General features: G+C 35.4%; 1 protein-coding gene across 1 annotated transcript in view; it reads left to right on the forward strand.

Annotated features, from left to right (window-relative positions):
* LOC121391345 overlaps positions 1 to 19,707 on the forward strand; it is a 59,973-nt gene that overhangs the window by 21,431 nt on the left and 18,835 nt on the right. Inside the window, exons 4-5 of the mRNA XM_041523007.1 lie at positions 11,045 to 11,066; positions 14,884 to 14,924. Coding sequence (XP_041378941.1) covers positions 11,045 to 11,066; positions 14,884 to 14,924 — 63 coding nt within the window. The remainder of the gene's footprint in view (positions 1 to 11,044; positions 11,067 to 14,883; positions 14,925 to 19,707) is intronic.

Genomic DNA, 19,707 nt, shown 5'->3' on the forward strand with positions numbered 1-19,707 from the left:
ATAAGCTTAACTTGTTACGAGAAGAATTGGTGGTCTTCTCGCAAAGAGTGCGCGTTTCAAAGAAACAGCTTCAGTCTTTAGCAGGCAAACTGAATTGGGCAGCATCAGTGGTTTTTGGCGGGAGAGTATTCCTTCGCAGGATAATCAATGCCCTCAGTTCTTTAAAGCATGCCTCGCATAAAATGCGCTTAAATGGCGAAATAAGGCAAGACTTGAACTGGTGGCTACAGTTCATGTCCGTATTCAATGGCAAGTCATTACTGCTTGACAGCAACCCTGTTACAACATTGTACACAGACGCCTGTGTCCAAGGGGGTGGGGGTGTCATGCTAAATGACTGGTTCTATGTCAATTGGGAAATTGACTACCCCCAGGTCATGCCTGCACACATAAATGAAAAAGAAATTTTAGCAGTGGTGCTATCAGTCTTCAGATGGGCAGACAGTTTACGAAATCATAAAGTATACATTTTCTCTGACAATACTGTGACTGTAAACTGTATAAATAAAGGCACCTCTCGAAACCGTTTTATAATGCATGCACTGAGATCCCTGTTCTGGATTTCAGCGTGTTTCAACTTCCACATTATAGCCCGTCACATACCAGGCTGTTACAATGACAAAGCAGACACAATTTCCCGCATGCACGACAAGGGCTCCTTTAACAAAGTAGTGGGTCCCTCGGATACGCAGTCTCTATATTTTTCGCAACTACTTGATCACATGTCACAGAACACCTTTGTCTCTCTTTTATCCAGGCACACACCAAAGTGATCTTATCAAAGCACTGGACGCTAAAGTGGCCCTTTTCAGAAAAAACACATTTGCCCGGTCAACTAAGAAGACTTACTTACATTATCTATTATCATATGTAAGGTTTTGTCAGGAGTTACACATTCCATTTTCTCCGATATCGGCTTCTAACTTGGCGCGTTACATAGCCTACTTGTCGTCAAGGCTAACTTTCAGATCTATTCAAAACTACCTGTCAGTGGTGAGGCTGGTACATTTAGAAGGTAATTTTAGCAATCCTACATTATCTCATTATGTAAGCTCAGTACTTAAAGGAGCTAAACGGATTTTGGGGGATGCTAGGACACCAAAACTTCCTATCACCCCTCCTATTCTACGCAAGATCTTGGGGCAGCTAGACCTCACAAAACCCAGGGACATTACCTTTTGGGCTGCTTGATTAGTGGCTTTCTTTTCCTTCTTCCGGAAATCTAATCTGTTTGTCCAATCTAGTACAATGTACTCGCCAGGTATCCACTTGAGTAGGGATCAGGTAGAATTTCACAATGGTGGGGTTAACTTGGTAGCCTATGGGACAAAGACCATACAGTTCCATGAAAGATCCCTTACCATTCCCTTACCTCGCATTAGGGGATCTTGTCTTTGCCCAGCACAGGCATTGCTATTATCCTTCAAGGTTTCGCCATCCCCAGAACACAACTGCCCTTTGTTTATGTATGTCTCTCATCAAGAACTAGTACCTCTCAGCTATGCAGGGTTTTTATCTCGTCTAAAGGAGTGTTTGCAGGCAGCAGGGTTACAACCAGGCCTTTACTCAGGGCACAGCTTCCGCAGGGGTGGTGCCACCTTTGCTCTGGAATGTGGGTTACCAGCCGATCTAATCAAATCTCAGGGGGATTGGAAAAGTAATGCTTATCAGGCCTACCTACCCCTCCATGCGCCAGAAGGTAGCAACCACCTTGGGAGAACATATTGCCAAGTATCCTGTCTAGAGGTGGTTTTGATCCGATTGTGTCATTAGACTGTGCTTTGACTTATATTGTGTTATTTTAGAAGAATTAGCTTAGTATATCCAGATGGGTCCTGCATGACAAGCGTACATGTATGTATATGTATTATATGTGTGTGACTTTGACCTGCCATGGAGTAGGGAACATTTTTATTGTAAGGGCACACATTTATGTATGAATGACTTCAAGTTAGTGGACAGTTTATTTTACAACTGACACAAGGGGGTGCCCACAGGATGATCAGTGGACATTTTTCAGATGTGTTCATGTGGGTGCCTCTCAGTTCTTCAACTCTGTGAATATACCATCCAGTGACTGGTGCTGCCTGGAGGTGATGAACTGGGGTGTTTGTATGTTGATGTTCAACTTGTTATGTGTTGTCACTTAATTTTAATGTGCTTGCCTAGCTTAGCCTCATGTTTACCTAAGTTATACTTAGTACATACTACCTTGGTTTGGGTGTTTTGGAGGACCATAGTTCTAAAGTCCTATGTCATCTTTCACGACATTAGGTACGAGCATGTATAAATAAAACTATGGTCTATTACCCAAACCAAAATATGAATGTGTTGTTGTTTATTCTAGTATATGGCATATATAATTTATCGCAAACAGTTGTTAATGTGAATGTTAATTAATTAACATGTTATTAATATGTTGTAGATCGCTCGCCCACAGATGTTTCTGAATGTCGGCACAGTTAAATGTCTGCGAAATATGCATGTCTTTGTTTACCTTCCGGTGACTGAAGTCGTAAATTGTTACGCATCAATTACTTCCGCTGCGCAATGCGTAACATGCCCTGTCTAAATGTATGGCATGTCTTCTGCCAATCGAAGGGCGCAGTGCATGTTCTGTAGTTTGAATGAGCCAATCATAGGGCTTATAAGCAAGTTCCTTTGTTTAATCCCAAAAAGCAGGCATTCATGTTCCGGCAGCGATAAAGCAACACGTTATCATAAGCGCTAAAGTTTTATCCCCACCCACCTCACCCTAATTCTGTTATTTAATTTTAGTTATTTAGTTTAGTGATTATGTAGTTATAGTTTGAGATGGAGGACCATAGTTGTAAAGTCCTATGTCATCTTTCACGACATTAGGTACGAGCATGTATAAATAAAACTATGGTCTATTACCCAAACCAAAATATGAATGTGTTGTTGTTTATTCTAGTATATGGCATATATAATTTATCGCAAACAGTTGTTAATTTGTCAATTATTATGGAGCCACTAATTGTTTCGTTTATTGTCACTTCACTGTCTTCGGCCAAATTACATGACTGCGAACGGTTGTAGGAAAGAAGGAAATAGGAAAAAAGAAACCGAAAAAAAGAAACGGAAAGAAAGAAACATCTCATATATGTTAAATTCACATTAAAAATACATGTCCAAATTAATACTGATCATTTTGGTACATGGTGCAGATTCAGATTAATGCAATTTAAAACATTTTACATTGTGTAATTGTCTAATTAAGAAGTGTGCCAACCTGGGAAATGTAAGTCTCCAGAAGAGACTCAAAAGCCTTTATAGTTGCCAGGACTGTGCAAATGGATTCAAGCCAATTCCAGACTTACTTGGTGGCATTGGTCACAACATCCGCATCACCAAATGCTTTTAAACTTTTGAATATGTGATTTCATTAATTCCTGCATATAGTGCTGTATTTAATGTACTTTTTGTAAAATCATGTGGAATGTGCTCATATTATGGTTGTTTTTAAGACTAGTTAACTACTATATAATCTGTTTCTTTTTTTCCAATTCTTTTTTACCAGTTTCCTTTTTTCCTAGCCCATTTTTTCCCTTGTTTCCTGTTTCCTTTTTGCCTGTTTCCTTCTTTCTGTTTACCCTGCGAACATAGCTGGTGCAATTTTCACATGCTGAGGTTAGCCATTAGTTGTGTGATCACCCTTACATACAATGTATGACTGGGTACGGTTGACAATTAAGCAATTAAAGAACAAGTGACAGCTTTGATATTCCTAACAAACATATTTATAGTTGGCTTCAAGGATTGACAAAACAACAAATTTAATCAACTGTCTTTCTATTGTTTGAATTTGATTTTGTTTCCAAACTTTTATTTAGCAAAATAAAGAGATGGCAAAAGTAATGTTGTCGAAAAGATGTCAGTAGCGTTTCATTGCCATATTGATTTCCAATATGGAACATCCAGCTACACTTCACCATATTGAACTATCACTCGATGATAAACTTAAAATCATTAAAAGTGTTAATGATATATTAGCAAACGTCAAAATATCTCAAGTCAAAGATTCTTTTTTGGATTATTAACTGTTGGATTCATCTTCAATACATATATAAGGCCAAATGTGAATAAGACACCAGTGGAAACAAACAACAGAGTACAACAAAAGGTTTTGTATCAATGCAAACCCCTGAAAACCGGACAAAATTCTTGGTCCCATACATGTCCGGTTTAGAGAAGTTTCACTGTACATGAATATATGCTCTTAATTTGGATTTTTTACTGTATACATTTAACACATTCACCTCAACATTCTAACACAGAAACCGACGCCATATAACCGTAAATAAAATGTATTGAGTGTGTCGTTAAATAAAACATTCCCTTCCTTCCTATCACAAAAAGATCACTTGTTTGGAAAGCTGGGTGGGATTTGGCTCAGTTGGTAGAAGTGCTTGGATTTTAGAATCAAAACTTGGTGGAATGACCAAAATGTAATGTTTGTAAAACAACAAAAAAGTTAGTTTTGATAATAATAAATGGTAATAATTGACTGGTTCTCCGATATGTATAATATGCAGCCAAACCAACATGTGTCTTCTGGGGAAATTGAGGTAAATAAGGTATAAAAGGTATTTATATAATTCAGAACATTTCGACTGATTACGTTTACCAGCATGCAATTACATTGGGAGTGGCAATTAGGTGATTGGTATTCAGTGGGAACGATTATTAAAATTCCACCAATCGAGCAAAACTGAAACAACAGCCCTTTATGGTTGTTGTAAATAACTTGACTGTTGTTTTTAGAGCACTCCATAAATTGCAAACATTAATATCTGCCCATGCCACATAATCAAAATATCTTGTTAAAAATATAGTGTGATGCACATATGATGTCATATTGCATCATCAACACTCAAAATGGCTCATATTTAAGATACATATAAAAATGTATAGTTTCCAGCAGATACACTCATAAATTTACACATGGAATTACTAATAATGCTTAATCCTTAATGATGTAATATCACAAATGATGGGCAGGATGATGTACTGTCACGTTTAGATATAATGTCTTGGAGGAAAACAAATGTCTAAAATAATGCCACAAAGTTTACATATTTCCTGATGTGCTATCCAAAATAATATCATCAGACAATTTGTTGTATTTGATCAACAAAGCAATTCAAATCATCTAGTTTTCTAGTATCTGCCAAAATAGTTTGCCTACTGACACCTTTGAAATCACCACATACACAAGAACATTCATGGAAAACAATAAGAATGCCCTCCTTACCGCTGAACCAATTTGCCATAAAAATAAAGAAAAGGGAATATTTTGTGCCAGGTCAAATATACTATGTCAAAAAAGAAACACATAGGCGAAATATTCATGGAATTATCTGAAGTTTATAAAAGTGCCAATATAAAAACAGGATTGTGACTTTACACAATGCATCTCCAGTGCATGTGGTGATTGCAAAGCCAAATGTGTCAGTTGCCAAAATATGTTTGTAGATACCACATAACTTGATGACTTGGACCGATGTGTGGTTTGATTAAGATTCGAATTGCTCTATTGACTCAGATTCAGCATATCTAATATTATACTGGATGCCACATTGGGACATATTTTTTTTTAATTAGTTGCATTATTTTAGACATTTGCTTTGCTTGGAGACAATATATCTGAACTTGACAATACATGTACATGTTATCATCCTGCCTATCATTTGTGATATTACATCATTATATGAATTAAACATAATTATTAGAATGTCAGTGGGTACATTTATGAGTATAGTATATTGTATCTGCTGAAAACACTTTATTTTTGTCTTAGACATGAGCCATTTTGAGTCTTGTTGATGCAGTATGACGTCATTTCACTGAAATTGTTATTTCTATGCCAAACCATAGTCTGTTATATAACTTAGTTCAAAATACCCATTTGTCAGATTACCATAATCTTAATTATATAATATGTTACTGTTTGCAGTGATGTCATTAAAAATAAAAAATGGCAGGTGAAAATCAAATTATAGGTGGCCATTAATCATGATGCGGGAAAAGACCTGATGGTGAATATATTTAATGTTTAGATCCTTTTCATGTGGGTCCAGTGACAAGGGCACTAATTAGGGTCCTCCCCAGAACATTTCAACATCACGTCATGTGCTCAAAGATGCATTTCAATCAGCTTTCCGCCAACTTTAGTTGGAAATGGTCTAGTAATTGTGAAGAAATTGCATCATCAATGCATTTCTATATAATACTCTAGTAAAATTAAACTTCACCCCTCCTCAGGCACTAGCAGACAGGACTTTAGATTGCACCTAAACTGAGGCAGTAAAGGATATGTGCCCAAAACAAGTATACCCAAATTAAGTACAAACATGCTAACCTCAAAACATTTCACCTCAAACTCAATGAAATATTAAGCTGTAATTAGATTAAAATAATTTGAAATGCATTTCTGAATATGTACTAGCTAACATGAAAAATTACTGTACTAAACCAAACTTGGTGTGCCAAATTAGTGAGAAGTAAAGCCCTTGACAGGGGACACAAAATTAATGAAATAGACAACTTTAATAAATAATTTAAGGACTTTGACGGATATGAAGACTACTAGTATTCAGTTATAAATGGTAGTTCTGGAAGAAGAAGATTTTTAAATCATGGCTTATATTTTGCCTCTTGAGGCCCTCCCATCATTTCCTGGAAGGTGGTGGAATATCAGAATTTTCTAATTCACAAATTTATGTTCCATTTGTCGTGGCTTGGCATTTATGTGACCTATTGGCTAATGAAATATACATAAAAAGTTGATGTCATAACACAGGTAAAATTTCTATTTAATTTTTTCAAATTTAAAAAGGGGAGAAGAAAATAGATTGGAAATTTTTAAATTTGTATTTATATTTTTAAAATTTAACATGTATTCAAAATTTATATTACTTGGTGAAGACTGTCCCAGAGAATCATAGTGCCAAGTTTTAGAACAATGTGATCAAAACTAGAGAATTTGTATTTTAATTTGTTTTAAATTTAATAAAACTTCAAAATTTCCAAAATATATATCTTAGTAGTTTGCAAAGACTGTCACTGGGCATATTTATATTAAGTTTTCTGAACTATCCAATCAAAACTCTAAGGGAAGATAGACTTTTAAATGTTCAATGTTAAATTTCTATTTAAAGTCTTTAAATTTATAAAAAATTCACAAATTCTAAATTTCTAAAATATATCTATATTAGTTTTATGAAGCCTGTAATAGCAAAGCTGAAATACAGGAAAAAAAAGAAATCATTTATATAGCTATTATTTTTCACTTACTGCATTTAATGTTTCATTTACTGAACAATGCAGAAATTAATACGTAATGAAAACGTTTTCAGATTTAATTATGGAACGATTAATTGTTATCATGGGGGTGGAAGATTAAAAAAAAAAAAAAGACCCGATACTAAAAGTCACATCCCATTGTTTTACTGTGTTTTGTATTTGTATAAAACACTATCTCAGATGTTCTGAAATTGAATGTAGTGGCCTCAACAGTAACACCAGAAGATGTCACTTTGCATATCCCTACAAAAATGAATAAGCTTTTCCATAACGCTTCCGTCATGGCGTGCTCTATAACAGCTCCCAGCAAACGTTTTGCTAACGTTCGCGAACTATTTGATTGATTCTCAAAGTGGTAATTTGGTTTACTGTGTAGCGTAAAAATCAGTCTAGCGAACGTTAGCTAGCTTGCTCTGAATGTGCACATTAAAACTGACCTTGCTTTCACCATTAAGCTTAGAATGCTAGAAATTTTTAACACTATATTATAGCCTACAATATGGAGATAATATAAAGTTCTAATTTAAAATTATATAAAATATATAGATTCCTCGAATCTAAAACAAACTAATTAAAATCGTATGTGTGATATTTATTGAATACAAAATTATGGTCTTTCGACTAACTTTGCAGTTGGAACACTTGAAGCAAGTCAACGCACCAACATTTTCACAATAAACATAATCTAATAGATTCTAATCAGGGATGTCATTATAGCCGGCACATTGGCGTTTTCATTTTTTCTTTCTTGCACCTTCTTGAAAGCGAGGCTAGAGTATGACACAGTGATCTATTTTTAGATCGTGTCCCCCCTATCCCTTCATTAGTAGTACAATAACGAACAAGCTTTCACTTCATCTCGTACGGCATTTATCAAAAAATCGGGCTTTCGCTAAATATTTCCCATTACAATGTGCCTGTTTGGTTTAATGGGTAGCTTAAGCAACAGCTCAGCAAACGTTTGAAACAAATGGCTGGCTGTAATCAACAAAAGGTCGACAAGCATTGTTTATTGGAAGTTCGATACCCGGCGACAATTGATTCGATAGCCGGCGAAAAAATCGCCGGGTGGCGGCTATTAATGACATGCCTGCTTTGGTGACCCAAACCTTAGTCTCCTAGAAAATAATGGTATATTCAAATCTGTCCAGAACTTAATTATAAATAGCAAACGTTTTGAAATCAATTAACCAGTCACATTCTTTGTCTCTCGAGACTTCTGACATCTAATTCTTAATTATGTAAAATGTTTAAAGGGTTATAACCTGTTCATTCCTCTTTACCTTTATTTCCTTCTATTTTCCCTCTTTGTTAGTAAATTTGGAACAAGTTATAATCATTATGTTTTATTTTATTGATTGTAAAATATTCATATTGTAAAATGTAGGAAGAGGCCTTGATACAGGCTAACGGCTGTTGGCTAATAATCCCCCAGACTGCAAAGAAAACACCAATATGGTTTAAACCAACTCAGAAAATAGAGCATACACCCACAAATATTAGCCCAAGAGAGCCTGAAAAAAATATAACAGTTTTGACTAACAATTGACAAACAGTGTAAAGAGGTAAGAAAACAAACAGAAAAAAAAACAGAAAAAAACACCTTTTTGCCTCGTTTTGGAACCATATCATATGTGATACATTAAGTTTTAATTTCAAATACCCAGTGTATCATATATAATACAGTGTAAAACGTTTCATGTTCCTTTAACATGGGTCAACATTATATCATCACTCTTAACTGTTCATCATTATTTGCAGACAGAAAGAAAAATATATTAGTGGGGTACAATTTAGGAGGTGGATAGGGCATATGTTCAGCAAAATGTTTATTTTCCTAGTATCTGGAGAACAAGAGCACATAGCTCATTACGTACTGGTGGTGCTTTGCCTAATCAGGGATGTCATTAATAGCTGGCATACATATCATTACATCAGACGTATATATATGTGAGTAATTTAATGTTGATTGAATTTAACAAAAACTATTTTTTATATGTTTAATTTTAATTAACCTAATTAGTTTTATCATATTTGATTACTGGCGGCTCTCTAGGGTTACACCTCATAGCATACTATTAAAAATATAGCATATAATTATATCATATAAAACATGGATATTACATAAATGTACAGGCACATGTAGGTTGTTAGAAAATCTCAATATTCCATGATATGAAGTCGATCTCGCATATAAGTCGAGTCCCTAATTTCAAGCCCTGAAAACGTAATTTTTTATTGACTTGTTTATAAGCCAACCCATGAAAAATAACTTCAAAATATTGAAGTATTTCTTACTTTCAGCAAATAAGAACCATAAATGGCTGATACATGTATGTACAATATTTGAACAAAAGAATATTATTTTTGAAACTTCGGATTTGTTTACGTGCCAGTGATCATCGATATATGTCCCTGCATGTTGCTCTAGTGAACAGAAAAGACCAGTCTAAACTATTTTCACTGAAAGCTGATTAATATTCATGATTATTTTCATTTCAACTTATTTTCGTACTTATATCCACACACCTCAGCTATCTGGGCTGTCTGCATGTCCAGGACAGTGGGTTAGTTGTAAGTTGGTTAGTGAGAGAGAGAGAAGAGGGTGTAGTGGCCTTACACCTACCTATTGAGCCCTTAAGAACTCGCTCTGGCTTGGAGCCAGTATCGGGCTGCGAACCCTGTACCTACCAGCCTGTAGTCAAATATTCATGAAGCTAATCAGGGACTATGTACAAAAGATTGTTTGAACAACTATTACTGCCATGTTGATTAATCTTGTTACAACTACCCATATATCTCCACCTATAAGTTCAACTTTATTTCACCAAAAAATTATTTTATAACTTGGGGGGTCGATTTATAAGAAGGTCAGAAATTTTTACCAAAAAACATATTACCATTTTGGTGATAATTTTGCAAGTTTTATTGTCGAATTATGCCTGTATTTATACAGATATGTTAATTTAACAAATTAATTTTTTATATCCTGGCATCATATGTTTTCGATACGATAATAATTTTGCTTTGAATGACATAAGAGGTAACCCAACCAGCCTGCCATAAATTTTATTGTTCAGTGTAATGATCACGTGGCATATTGTCTAACTTTGGCAGGTCAGATGTCAGTGTTGCAGACAATAACTACAGGAATTTGTGATACCTGGATTTCGCTATGTGAGGCATTTCATTAGTACATGTACCAAAATATTGCTTTAGGAAAAACTGATAACATGCACAGTATTTATGGTATTATAATTAAAACATAAAGTTGGCAGCTTGACTAAAAGCATTTTCAATATTGAGAGAAAAAAGACACACTGTTGTTTATGCTCAGGCTGATAGTGACGTAATATCTCGCATAATCTCGCGATACATGCAGTTACAAAGTATCGAAAACGTCATATGTCGATCAAAATTGTATGATGATACGATAACTTATTTTTTTAGCATTACATGTATATCGATTTCGGTTATGGGAGAAAACTTGCGATGTCACTCACATGCTAAGACAGCAGTGCAGTTAGTTAAAATAACAACCATCATTAATTACATGTGTAAACAATACTAGCTACCTATGCATGTAGCCTATGTTTATTCTGAAGAAAAAAAACCCCAACAACTTATAGGCGTAGACATATGGGTAGTTGTAACAAGATTAATCAACATGGAATATTTCTGTTTTTGCTTATTGGTTTGTTCTGTTTTATTTTTTCAGAAAAGGATACTGAAAATGGACTGTAAGTTTTCCTACAAATTTGAATTACTTGAGCTTAGTAAGGTTAAATTAAATTATGCAATTTTAACCTTAATGCAAAAAAAATTCATGATTGTTATTTAAATGTAATACTTCGGAAATTTGTTTTTGATAAATATTCAGGTTAACAAAACACAAAGGTATATACTGTGTTAGGGTATATGCATGATGTCACAAATTATTGTCAAAACAAAGATGCATGACACTGCTTCATGCTATAAAAAGGAAAATATATCATGCCATGCACACCTATCATATATATACAGCCATTATTTTTCACATTCAATCTTTTTACCACAAATGGGACAAAGTATGTATGTGTGTATATGTATGTATACATACATTCATATATACATACATATTAATTATACACATATAGTCAAAATAATATACTCAGTAATCTGACTTTAAAGTTTTCTAGATTTATGTAGTTTAATTATCACTCACTGTCCAGAATTTGTCATCTTCTCCAACCCAAACTTTGCATACATTCTGAACGGAGGCCACCAGTTTAGATCATTGTGCAACCCTAACCTTAGGGCCAATCACAGTACCTGACCATCAGTATTAAAATTTCTGGATTTCCCCCCATAACCCACTTTCATCTCTTTATAATATCTGATATTATAATATTAGCTGATGATAACATCATGGGTCAAGAATCTTGTATCTCAGATGAGGTATATCAAGATATTACAATCTTGAACCTTTTTATATCAGTTAAAAGATTCTAATCCTGCCAGTACCAGTACACATTTTAAATTTACTATAAATTGAATGAAATATGTTTTTAGGCTAAACAGTTGTCAGTGCTGTCTTGAATATATTTGTTTTCCAGACTTTTATTTTGCAATGCCTCTAGATATTGAGCTGAAAGAGTTTGTGTTTGTGTGTATGTGCATGCGTGTGTGTGTGTGTGTGTGTGTGTGTATATATAATCACATACCAGTGTAAGATATTACTTATGTCATAACAGTTACTTAATATCTAACTAGTGTAATATTGGCACGTGCAGACTGGTGCAGTTGTTATTTTAATTTGAATGATGTTGGTATTCAAATGATGTCACTTTGCATCTCTCTGCAATAAAATAAACTGGGCGCATATGACACGTCCTTTTTACGAACACTAAAAAAAACATTAAGTGCAAAATTGCTTTTGAAAATGTTTTGCTATTAATGTTTCTAACCATGTTTGTACAAAATAGTGTGTAATTTAAAAGAGTAACATCACAAAATATGGCCATGAATTAAAATTGCAATAAGATAGGCTTTTATATTTGCACCTATTGTGTACAAAGCCAAAGTGTAGTAGATCTCGACATCTGCTTATACTTCTATGTTGTGGCTTGTTTGCATTTGGTTTGTAATAAATCAAATATTAAACTAGCTAGTCTGTCATACACAGTGTTGGTATCTGACAAGCGAATGCGAGTCAGATACCAAAACTGTTCATTTATATCATAAAAATGGTATGACAGGCAAGCTTGTTTAGTATTCTATATTTATCATGTTCAACTTACATGGAAATTTACTAAGTTTTTAAGGGCCCTTGAATTTAGGAAATATGAAATTTTTTATATAGCTTTACTCTTGTACTGTTAAGATCAAGTTTAACTTTCATGGTCATGTACCCATTTTTTCACAGAGTTATGGCCCTTGAATTTAGAAGATAAGAAATTTATTTGTTGTCACTGTGCTGGGTTATGAACAGAATTAAACATACACAAACTGTGACTTCTTTATTATCCAGTAAATCTGAAATAAATAAACAAATCTGTTAATGAATACATCTACCGGTATCACTAAATGCCATGATGTCCTGTTTGTTTAAATGCAGCATAATTTGGAACTCTCTTCATTCAGGTATTAAATTTCTCTGTTCTTTTTAAAATATATTTATTGTTTTGTGGTTGTTGTTTTTGTTTGTTTGTTTGTTTGGGATTTTTAAGAGGTTTTCATTTCTCCACAAACATTGACATTTTAGTAATTATTGGGTACATGCATTATTTTATTTATCTGGATTCATGGGTTTGTGCAGGATAATAGAACCTTTTTTTAATATATATATGTTTTCTGGTAAAACTCAATTTGTGACTGTATAACTAGCATGAACGTCATAGTTATCCCCTAATTATATAGGAGGTTTTCATTTCTCCACAAACACTGACATTTTAGTAATTATTGGGTACATGCATTATTTTATTTATCTGGATTCATGGGTTTGTGCAGGATAATAGAACCTTTTTTTAATCTATATATGTTTTCTGGTAAAACTCAATTTGTGACTGTATAACCAGCATGAACGTCATAGTTATCCCCTAATTATATAGGAGGTTTTCATTTCTCCACAAACACTGACATTTTAGTAATTATTGGGTACATGCATTATTTTATTTATCTGGATTCATGGGTTTGTGCAGGATAATAGAACCTTTTTTTAATATATATATGTTTTCCGGTAAAACTCAATTTGTGACTGTATAACCAGCATGAACGTCCGCAAATGGTCAAATACAAGATAGTTATCCCCTAATTATATAAACACAATTCCCTCACAATGTGACTGGCATGATTTATGCATGTACATGTATATAGTATTTAGCATGTTTTTCTGGTGATAGTTTTGGTTTAGCAAAAGAAGATGCCAGCTTTATATTAAGTCGCCTTTCATCTAAAGCAGGGACAGTGCTTAATCTTCCAAGTTGGGAGAGGAACATTGTCCCCTGCTTCCAATGCCTGTTAGATGGGGGTTCTTATTTTTGTGGTAGGGGTGGGTTTTTTTATTCATTTTAATACATCATCTTTATCTAAATTGATAATTTAAAAAATAAAATACCTGTACATAAAATACATATATACATGTATATAGGACACTGTCAAGATGTTTTACAAGACTCCAATTTTTCAAAATGTTAACAATGATATGGTTTGCTTAAATGGTTTGTGGAGTTTTCTTTTCTTTTCTTTTGTTGTTGTTTGTTTTAACTGTACAGTCTTGGCACCTCATTTTGCTAATTATGAAGCACTGAGTTTTCCATGTGTTAATAATTATTGACAATATGTGTGTCTTTTATCAGTTTATTATTTGTACATGTAGCTGGGTTTGGCAATCTCGAAACTATTGTTACTTTCATTACTGATTTTATGAGTTTCGTAGTGTTTATTATTATAATCTGGCTATAGGTACACATGTTGTGTATAGTGAACACTGGCAGGCCTCAGAGAATATATAATTTGCATAACCCATTTACAGGCAACACATACAATTTGTTTTCTTCAGGTAATTTATTTCATTTTGTGTAAACCATTATGATCACATATCATGTCCAAACTTTAATGCAGGAATGAAAAATTGTTTATGCAATTTTCAGCAGCCTGAACAGTGACACTTTAAATGAGAAAATGGTGAATTTTGGCTGATTATTCTTTTTTTCATTGATGTAAAGTTCTTAATTTAGTTGCCTATAGATGATTTCTATGAATCTCCATACTACATGGTGGACATCGTTTAGTTGTAGCTGCTGTATGTTGCATTAACTTTGAAAGATTACGGTTTCCAGTTTGACACAGGTGAATTAATGCCATAGTGGAACACTAAATAATTTTTTTGTCTTAATAATAAATATTACTGTACATGCGTTGCTTGGTATTGTTAGCTGTTTCCAGTTTGTTAAGACCAATATATCTTTATTGGTGAATAACACCAGGGTATAATTTCAAACTGTTTAGCCTGGGTTATGGTTATTACATTAATGTAATAATACTACAATTATCAATTTACTGTGATTTGTTTTACAGTCGTACAAACAGAGATTCTGAACATCTTCCAGTTCTGCCTGGTAAGTTTGTATTCTTCAATTATATGTAACATTTACAAAATAAGCCACATTACAATGTATTTATATGTGATGGGCAGCGCTTGAACTTAATATGCCATTTTTATCTAATTCTGAAATTCATATATATACTCTTCAAAAGAAGAAACGCAAAACCACATTGTCGTAACATTTGGAGAATTGATTTAATTATTGAATGGTGAGTCCGATAATTACCAAATGTTGCAGGATTGTTCACAATTCATTCTAGTCCATTGTGAGTAAGTGATAGGACACACCACCAAGGTCAAGGTCATCTGGAGTCAATACCGGGTGTGGCCTCCACGTGTGTTGACAACTGCCTGGCACCGCCTGCCCATTGAAGCAACCAGAGTACGGATGACGTCCCGGGGGATGGTGGCCCACTCGGCCTGCAAGGCTGCTGCCAGCTCGGGCAGGGTCTGGGGCTGTGGTTGTCGCTGTCGGAGGCATCGGTCCAACTCGTCCCATAGATGCTCAATTGGGTTCAAATCAGGTGATGTCGATGGCCAAGGAAGGACATTAATGTTGTTGTTCTGTAGGAAAGCTGTTGTGAGACGTGCTGTGTGAGGCCTGGCGTTGTCATGTTGGAACACTGCGTTGGCGTTGGCCATAACTGGAACGATGTGTGGCTGGAGGATCTGGTCAATGTAGCCCTGTGCATTCAGGTTGCCCTGCACGTGGACCAGGTCAGTTCTGCCAGTGTGTGAGATGGCTGCCCACACCATGACACTACCCCCGCTGAATCTGTCCACTTCCTGCACGCAGTTTGCCGCATAACGTTCACCACGACGCCTATACAAGCGACATCTTCCATCATGACGTTGGAGCAGAAATCGGGACTCATCACTGAACCACACCTGTCTCCATCGCAGTTGAGGCCATTGTCGATGAATCTGGCACCACTGCAGTCGGAGTCGACGGTGTTGTGGTGTTAAGATGACACCTCGAACTGGACGTCTGGCACGAATTCCTACCTCACGTAGGCGGTTCCGTACGGTCTGGTCGGATATCCTGCGCAAACCTGGTATTGCTGCGGCTGTGGAGGTGGCAGTAGTCAATCGTTCCCGAAGGTGGCGTACCCGGATGTAGCGGTCCTGCCCGGGGGTAGTGACCCGTGGTCGACCGGATCTAGGGAGGTCACGTGTTGATCCATGTTGCTGGTAACGGTCCCACAGTCTGGAGATGGTGCTTGGGGACACATGGAATGCCCTGGCAACGGCCGTTCTGGATTCGCCTGCGTCTAGTCGGCCGATGGCATTGTTTCTCTGCGGTTCACTGAGATGTGGCATGTCCTGGATTGTCAACTGTCGGCCAGATACCGAGGCCAGGCAAGCGAACACCCTGCACTTTTATACTGTCGGTGTTCATGTTGCACGTGCAGACAACGCACGTGCAGTGGTGACATGGTTTGCACGTGGCTGCGTTTTTGCGAATATTCACATTTTGGAACTTTATTGTACAGTAGCTGCGTTTTATCGAATGTAACCGTGGGAATGTGTTTGGGACATGCAATGACCTTATATTCACAAAGCATGAACCGGTAGGAAACATAAAATCGGAGTTATAACCCATTTGTACCCTTTTGCGTTTCTTTTTTTGAAGAGTATATATTTATGTATGTATGTATGTATGTATGTATATATATATATATATATATATATATATGTCTATAACTACCTATATGTACATTACATGGCTTAGTGCATGTTCATAAAAAAGTTTTAAAAAACAGCCGAAAAATATATGCAAGTTACAAAAAAAAGAAAAAGAGGATTCATCTAATAAGCATACAGCAAATGTTTTATTGCTACATACATTATTATTAATTTCTAACTCAATATTGAAAGGTTTTCTATTAAATCTAACACAAACAATTTTAATTCATATTTTAAAAATTTATTTATATTTTTAAAATTATTAACTATATTTTAGAATATTTAATGTAAATGTGAAAGTATATTAATTAGTTTGAAGAAGGGAAATCTTCCATGGTCCAGTGGACTGTTAAGGCCCTCACTATTCATTTTTATCAGGGGTGGGAATTCTGCTTGGATCAGCTGTTTTCCTCTCATGGAACATTGTGTTTCCTTTCATTTTAATCGTCCTTTCCTCCAAAATGTGTCAGATGGCACAGATTTTAAGTGCTGACAAAACATTACTTGTCCTCTGCTACTGACAAAACACTAATTGTCCTCTGTCACTAATAAAACATTACTTGTTCTCTGCTACTGACAAAACATTACTTGTCCTCTGCCACTAATAAAACATGACCTGTCCTCTGCTACTGACAAAACATTACTTGTTCTCTGCTACTGACAAAACACTACTTGTCCTCTGTCACTAATAAAACATTACTTGTCCTCTGCCACTAATAAAACATTGCTTGTCCTCTGTCACTAATAAAACATTACTTGTCCTCTGTCACTAATAAAATACTACTTGTCCTCTATCACTAATAAAACACTACTTGTCCTGTCACTAATAAAACATTACCTGTCCTCTGCTACTAATATAACATTACTTGTTCTCTGCTACTGACAAAACACTACTTGTCCTCTGTCACTAATAAAACATTACTTGTTCTCTGCTACTGACAAAACACTACTTGTCCTCTGCCACTAATAAAACACTACTTGTTCTCTGCTACTGACAAAACACTACTTGTCCTCTGCCACTAATAAAACATGACCTGTCCTCTGCTACTAATAAAACATTACTTGTTCTCTGCTACTGACAAAACACTACTTGTCCTCTGCCACTAATAAAACATTACTTGTTCTCTGCTACTGACAAAACACTACTTGTCCTCTGCCACTAATAAAACATGACCTGTCCTCTGCTACTAATAAAACATTACTTGTTCTCTGCTACTGACAAAACACTACTTGTCCTCTGCCACTAATACAATATTACTTGTTCTCTGCTACTGACAAAACACTACTTGTCCTCTGCCACTAATAAAACATTACTTGTTCTCTGCTACTGACAAAACACTACTTGTCCTCTGCCACTAATAAAACATTACCTGTCCTCTGCCACTAATAAAACATGACCTGTCCTCTGCTACTAATAAAACATTACTTGTTCTCTGCTACTGACAAAACACTACTTGTCCACTGCCACTAATAAAACATTACTTGTTCTCTGCTACTGACAAAACACTACTTGTCCTCTGCCACTAATAAAACACTACTTGTTCTCTGCTACTGACAAAACACTACTTGTCCTCTGCCACTAATAAAACATGACCTGTCCTCTGCTACTAATAAAACATTACTTGTTCTCTGCTACTGACAAAACACTACTTGTCCTCTGCCACTAATAAAACATTACTTGTTCTCTGCTACTGACAAAACACTACTTGTCCTCTGCCACTAATAAAACATGACCTGTCCTCTGCTACTAATAAAACATTACTTGTTCTCTGCTACTGACAAAACACTACTTGTCCTCTGCCACTAATAAAACATTACTTGTTCTCTGCTACTGACAAAACACTACTTGTCCTCTGCCACTAATAAAACATTACTTGTCCTCTGCCACTAATAAAACATGACCTGTCCTCTGCTACTAATAAAACATTACTTGTTCTCTGCTACTGACAAAACACTACTTGTCCTCTGCCACTAATAAAATATTACTTGTTCTCTGCTACTGACAAAACACTACTTGTCCTCTGCCACTAATAAAACATGACCTGTCCTCTGCTACTAATAAAACATTACTTGTTCTCTGCTACTGACAAAACACTACTTGTCCTCTGCCACTAATAAAACATTACTTGTTCTCTGCTACTGACAAAACACTACTTGTCCTCTGCCACTAATAAAACATTACTTGTCCTCTACCACTAATAAAACATGACCTGTCCTCTGCTACTAATAAAACATTACTTGTTCTCTGCTACTGACAAAACACTACTTGTCCTCTGCCACTAATAAAATATTACTTGTTCTCTGCTACTGACAAAACACTACTTGTCCTCTGCCACTAATAAAACATTACTTGTTCTCTGCTACTGACAAAACACTAAATGTCACTAATAAAACATTACTTGTCCTCTGCCACTAATAAAACATTGCTTGTCCTCTGTCACTAATAAAACATTACTTGTCCTCTGTCACTAATAAAATACTACTTGTCCTGTCACTAATAAAACACTACTTGTCCTCTGTCACTAATAAAACATTACTTGTCCTCTGCCACTAATAAAACATGACCTGTCCTCTGCTACTAATAAAACATTACTTGTTCTCTACTACTGACAAAACACTACTTGTCCTCTGCCATTAATAAAACATTACTTGTTCTCTGCTACTGACAAAACACTACTTGTCCTCTGCCACTAATAAAACATTACTTGTTCTCTGCTACTGACAAAACACTACTTGTCCTCTGCCACTAATAAAACATTACTTGTTCTCTGCTACTGACAAAACACTACTTGTCCTCTGTCACTAATAAAACATTACTTGTCCTCTGCCACTAATAAAACATTGCTTGTCCTCTGTCACTAATAAAACATTACTTGTCCTCTGTCACTAATAAAATACTACTTGTCCTGTCACTAATAAAACACTACTTGTCCTCTGTCACTAATAAAACATTACTTGTCCTCTGCCACTAATAAAACATGACCTGTCCTCTGCTACTAATAAAACATTACTTGTTCTCTACTACTGACAAAACACTACTTGTCCTCTGCCATTAATAAAACATTACTTGTTCTCTGCTACTGACAAAACACTACTTGTCCTCTGCCACT

Source organism: Gigantopelta aegis, unplaced genomic scaffold (assembly GCF_016097555.1).
Source record: "Gigantopelta aegis isolate Gae_Host unplaced genomic scaffold, Gae_host_genome ctg2153_pilon_pilon:::debris, whole genome shotgun sequence".
NCBI lineage: Eukaryota > Metazoa > Mollusca > Gastropoda > Neomphalida > Peltospiridae > Gigantopelta > Gigantopelta aegis.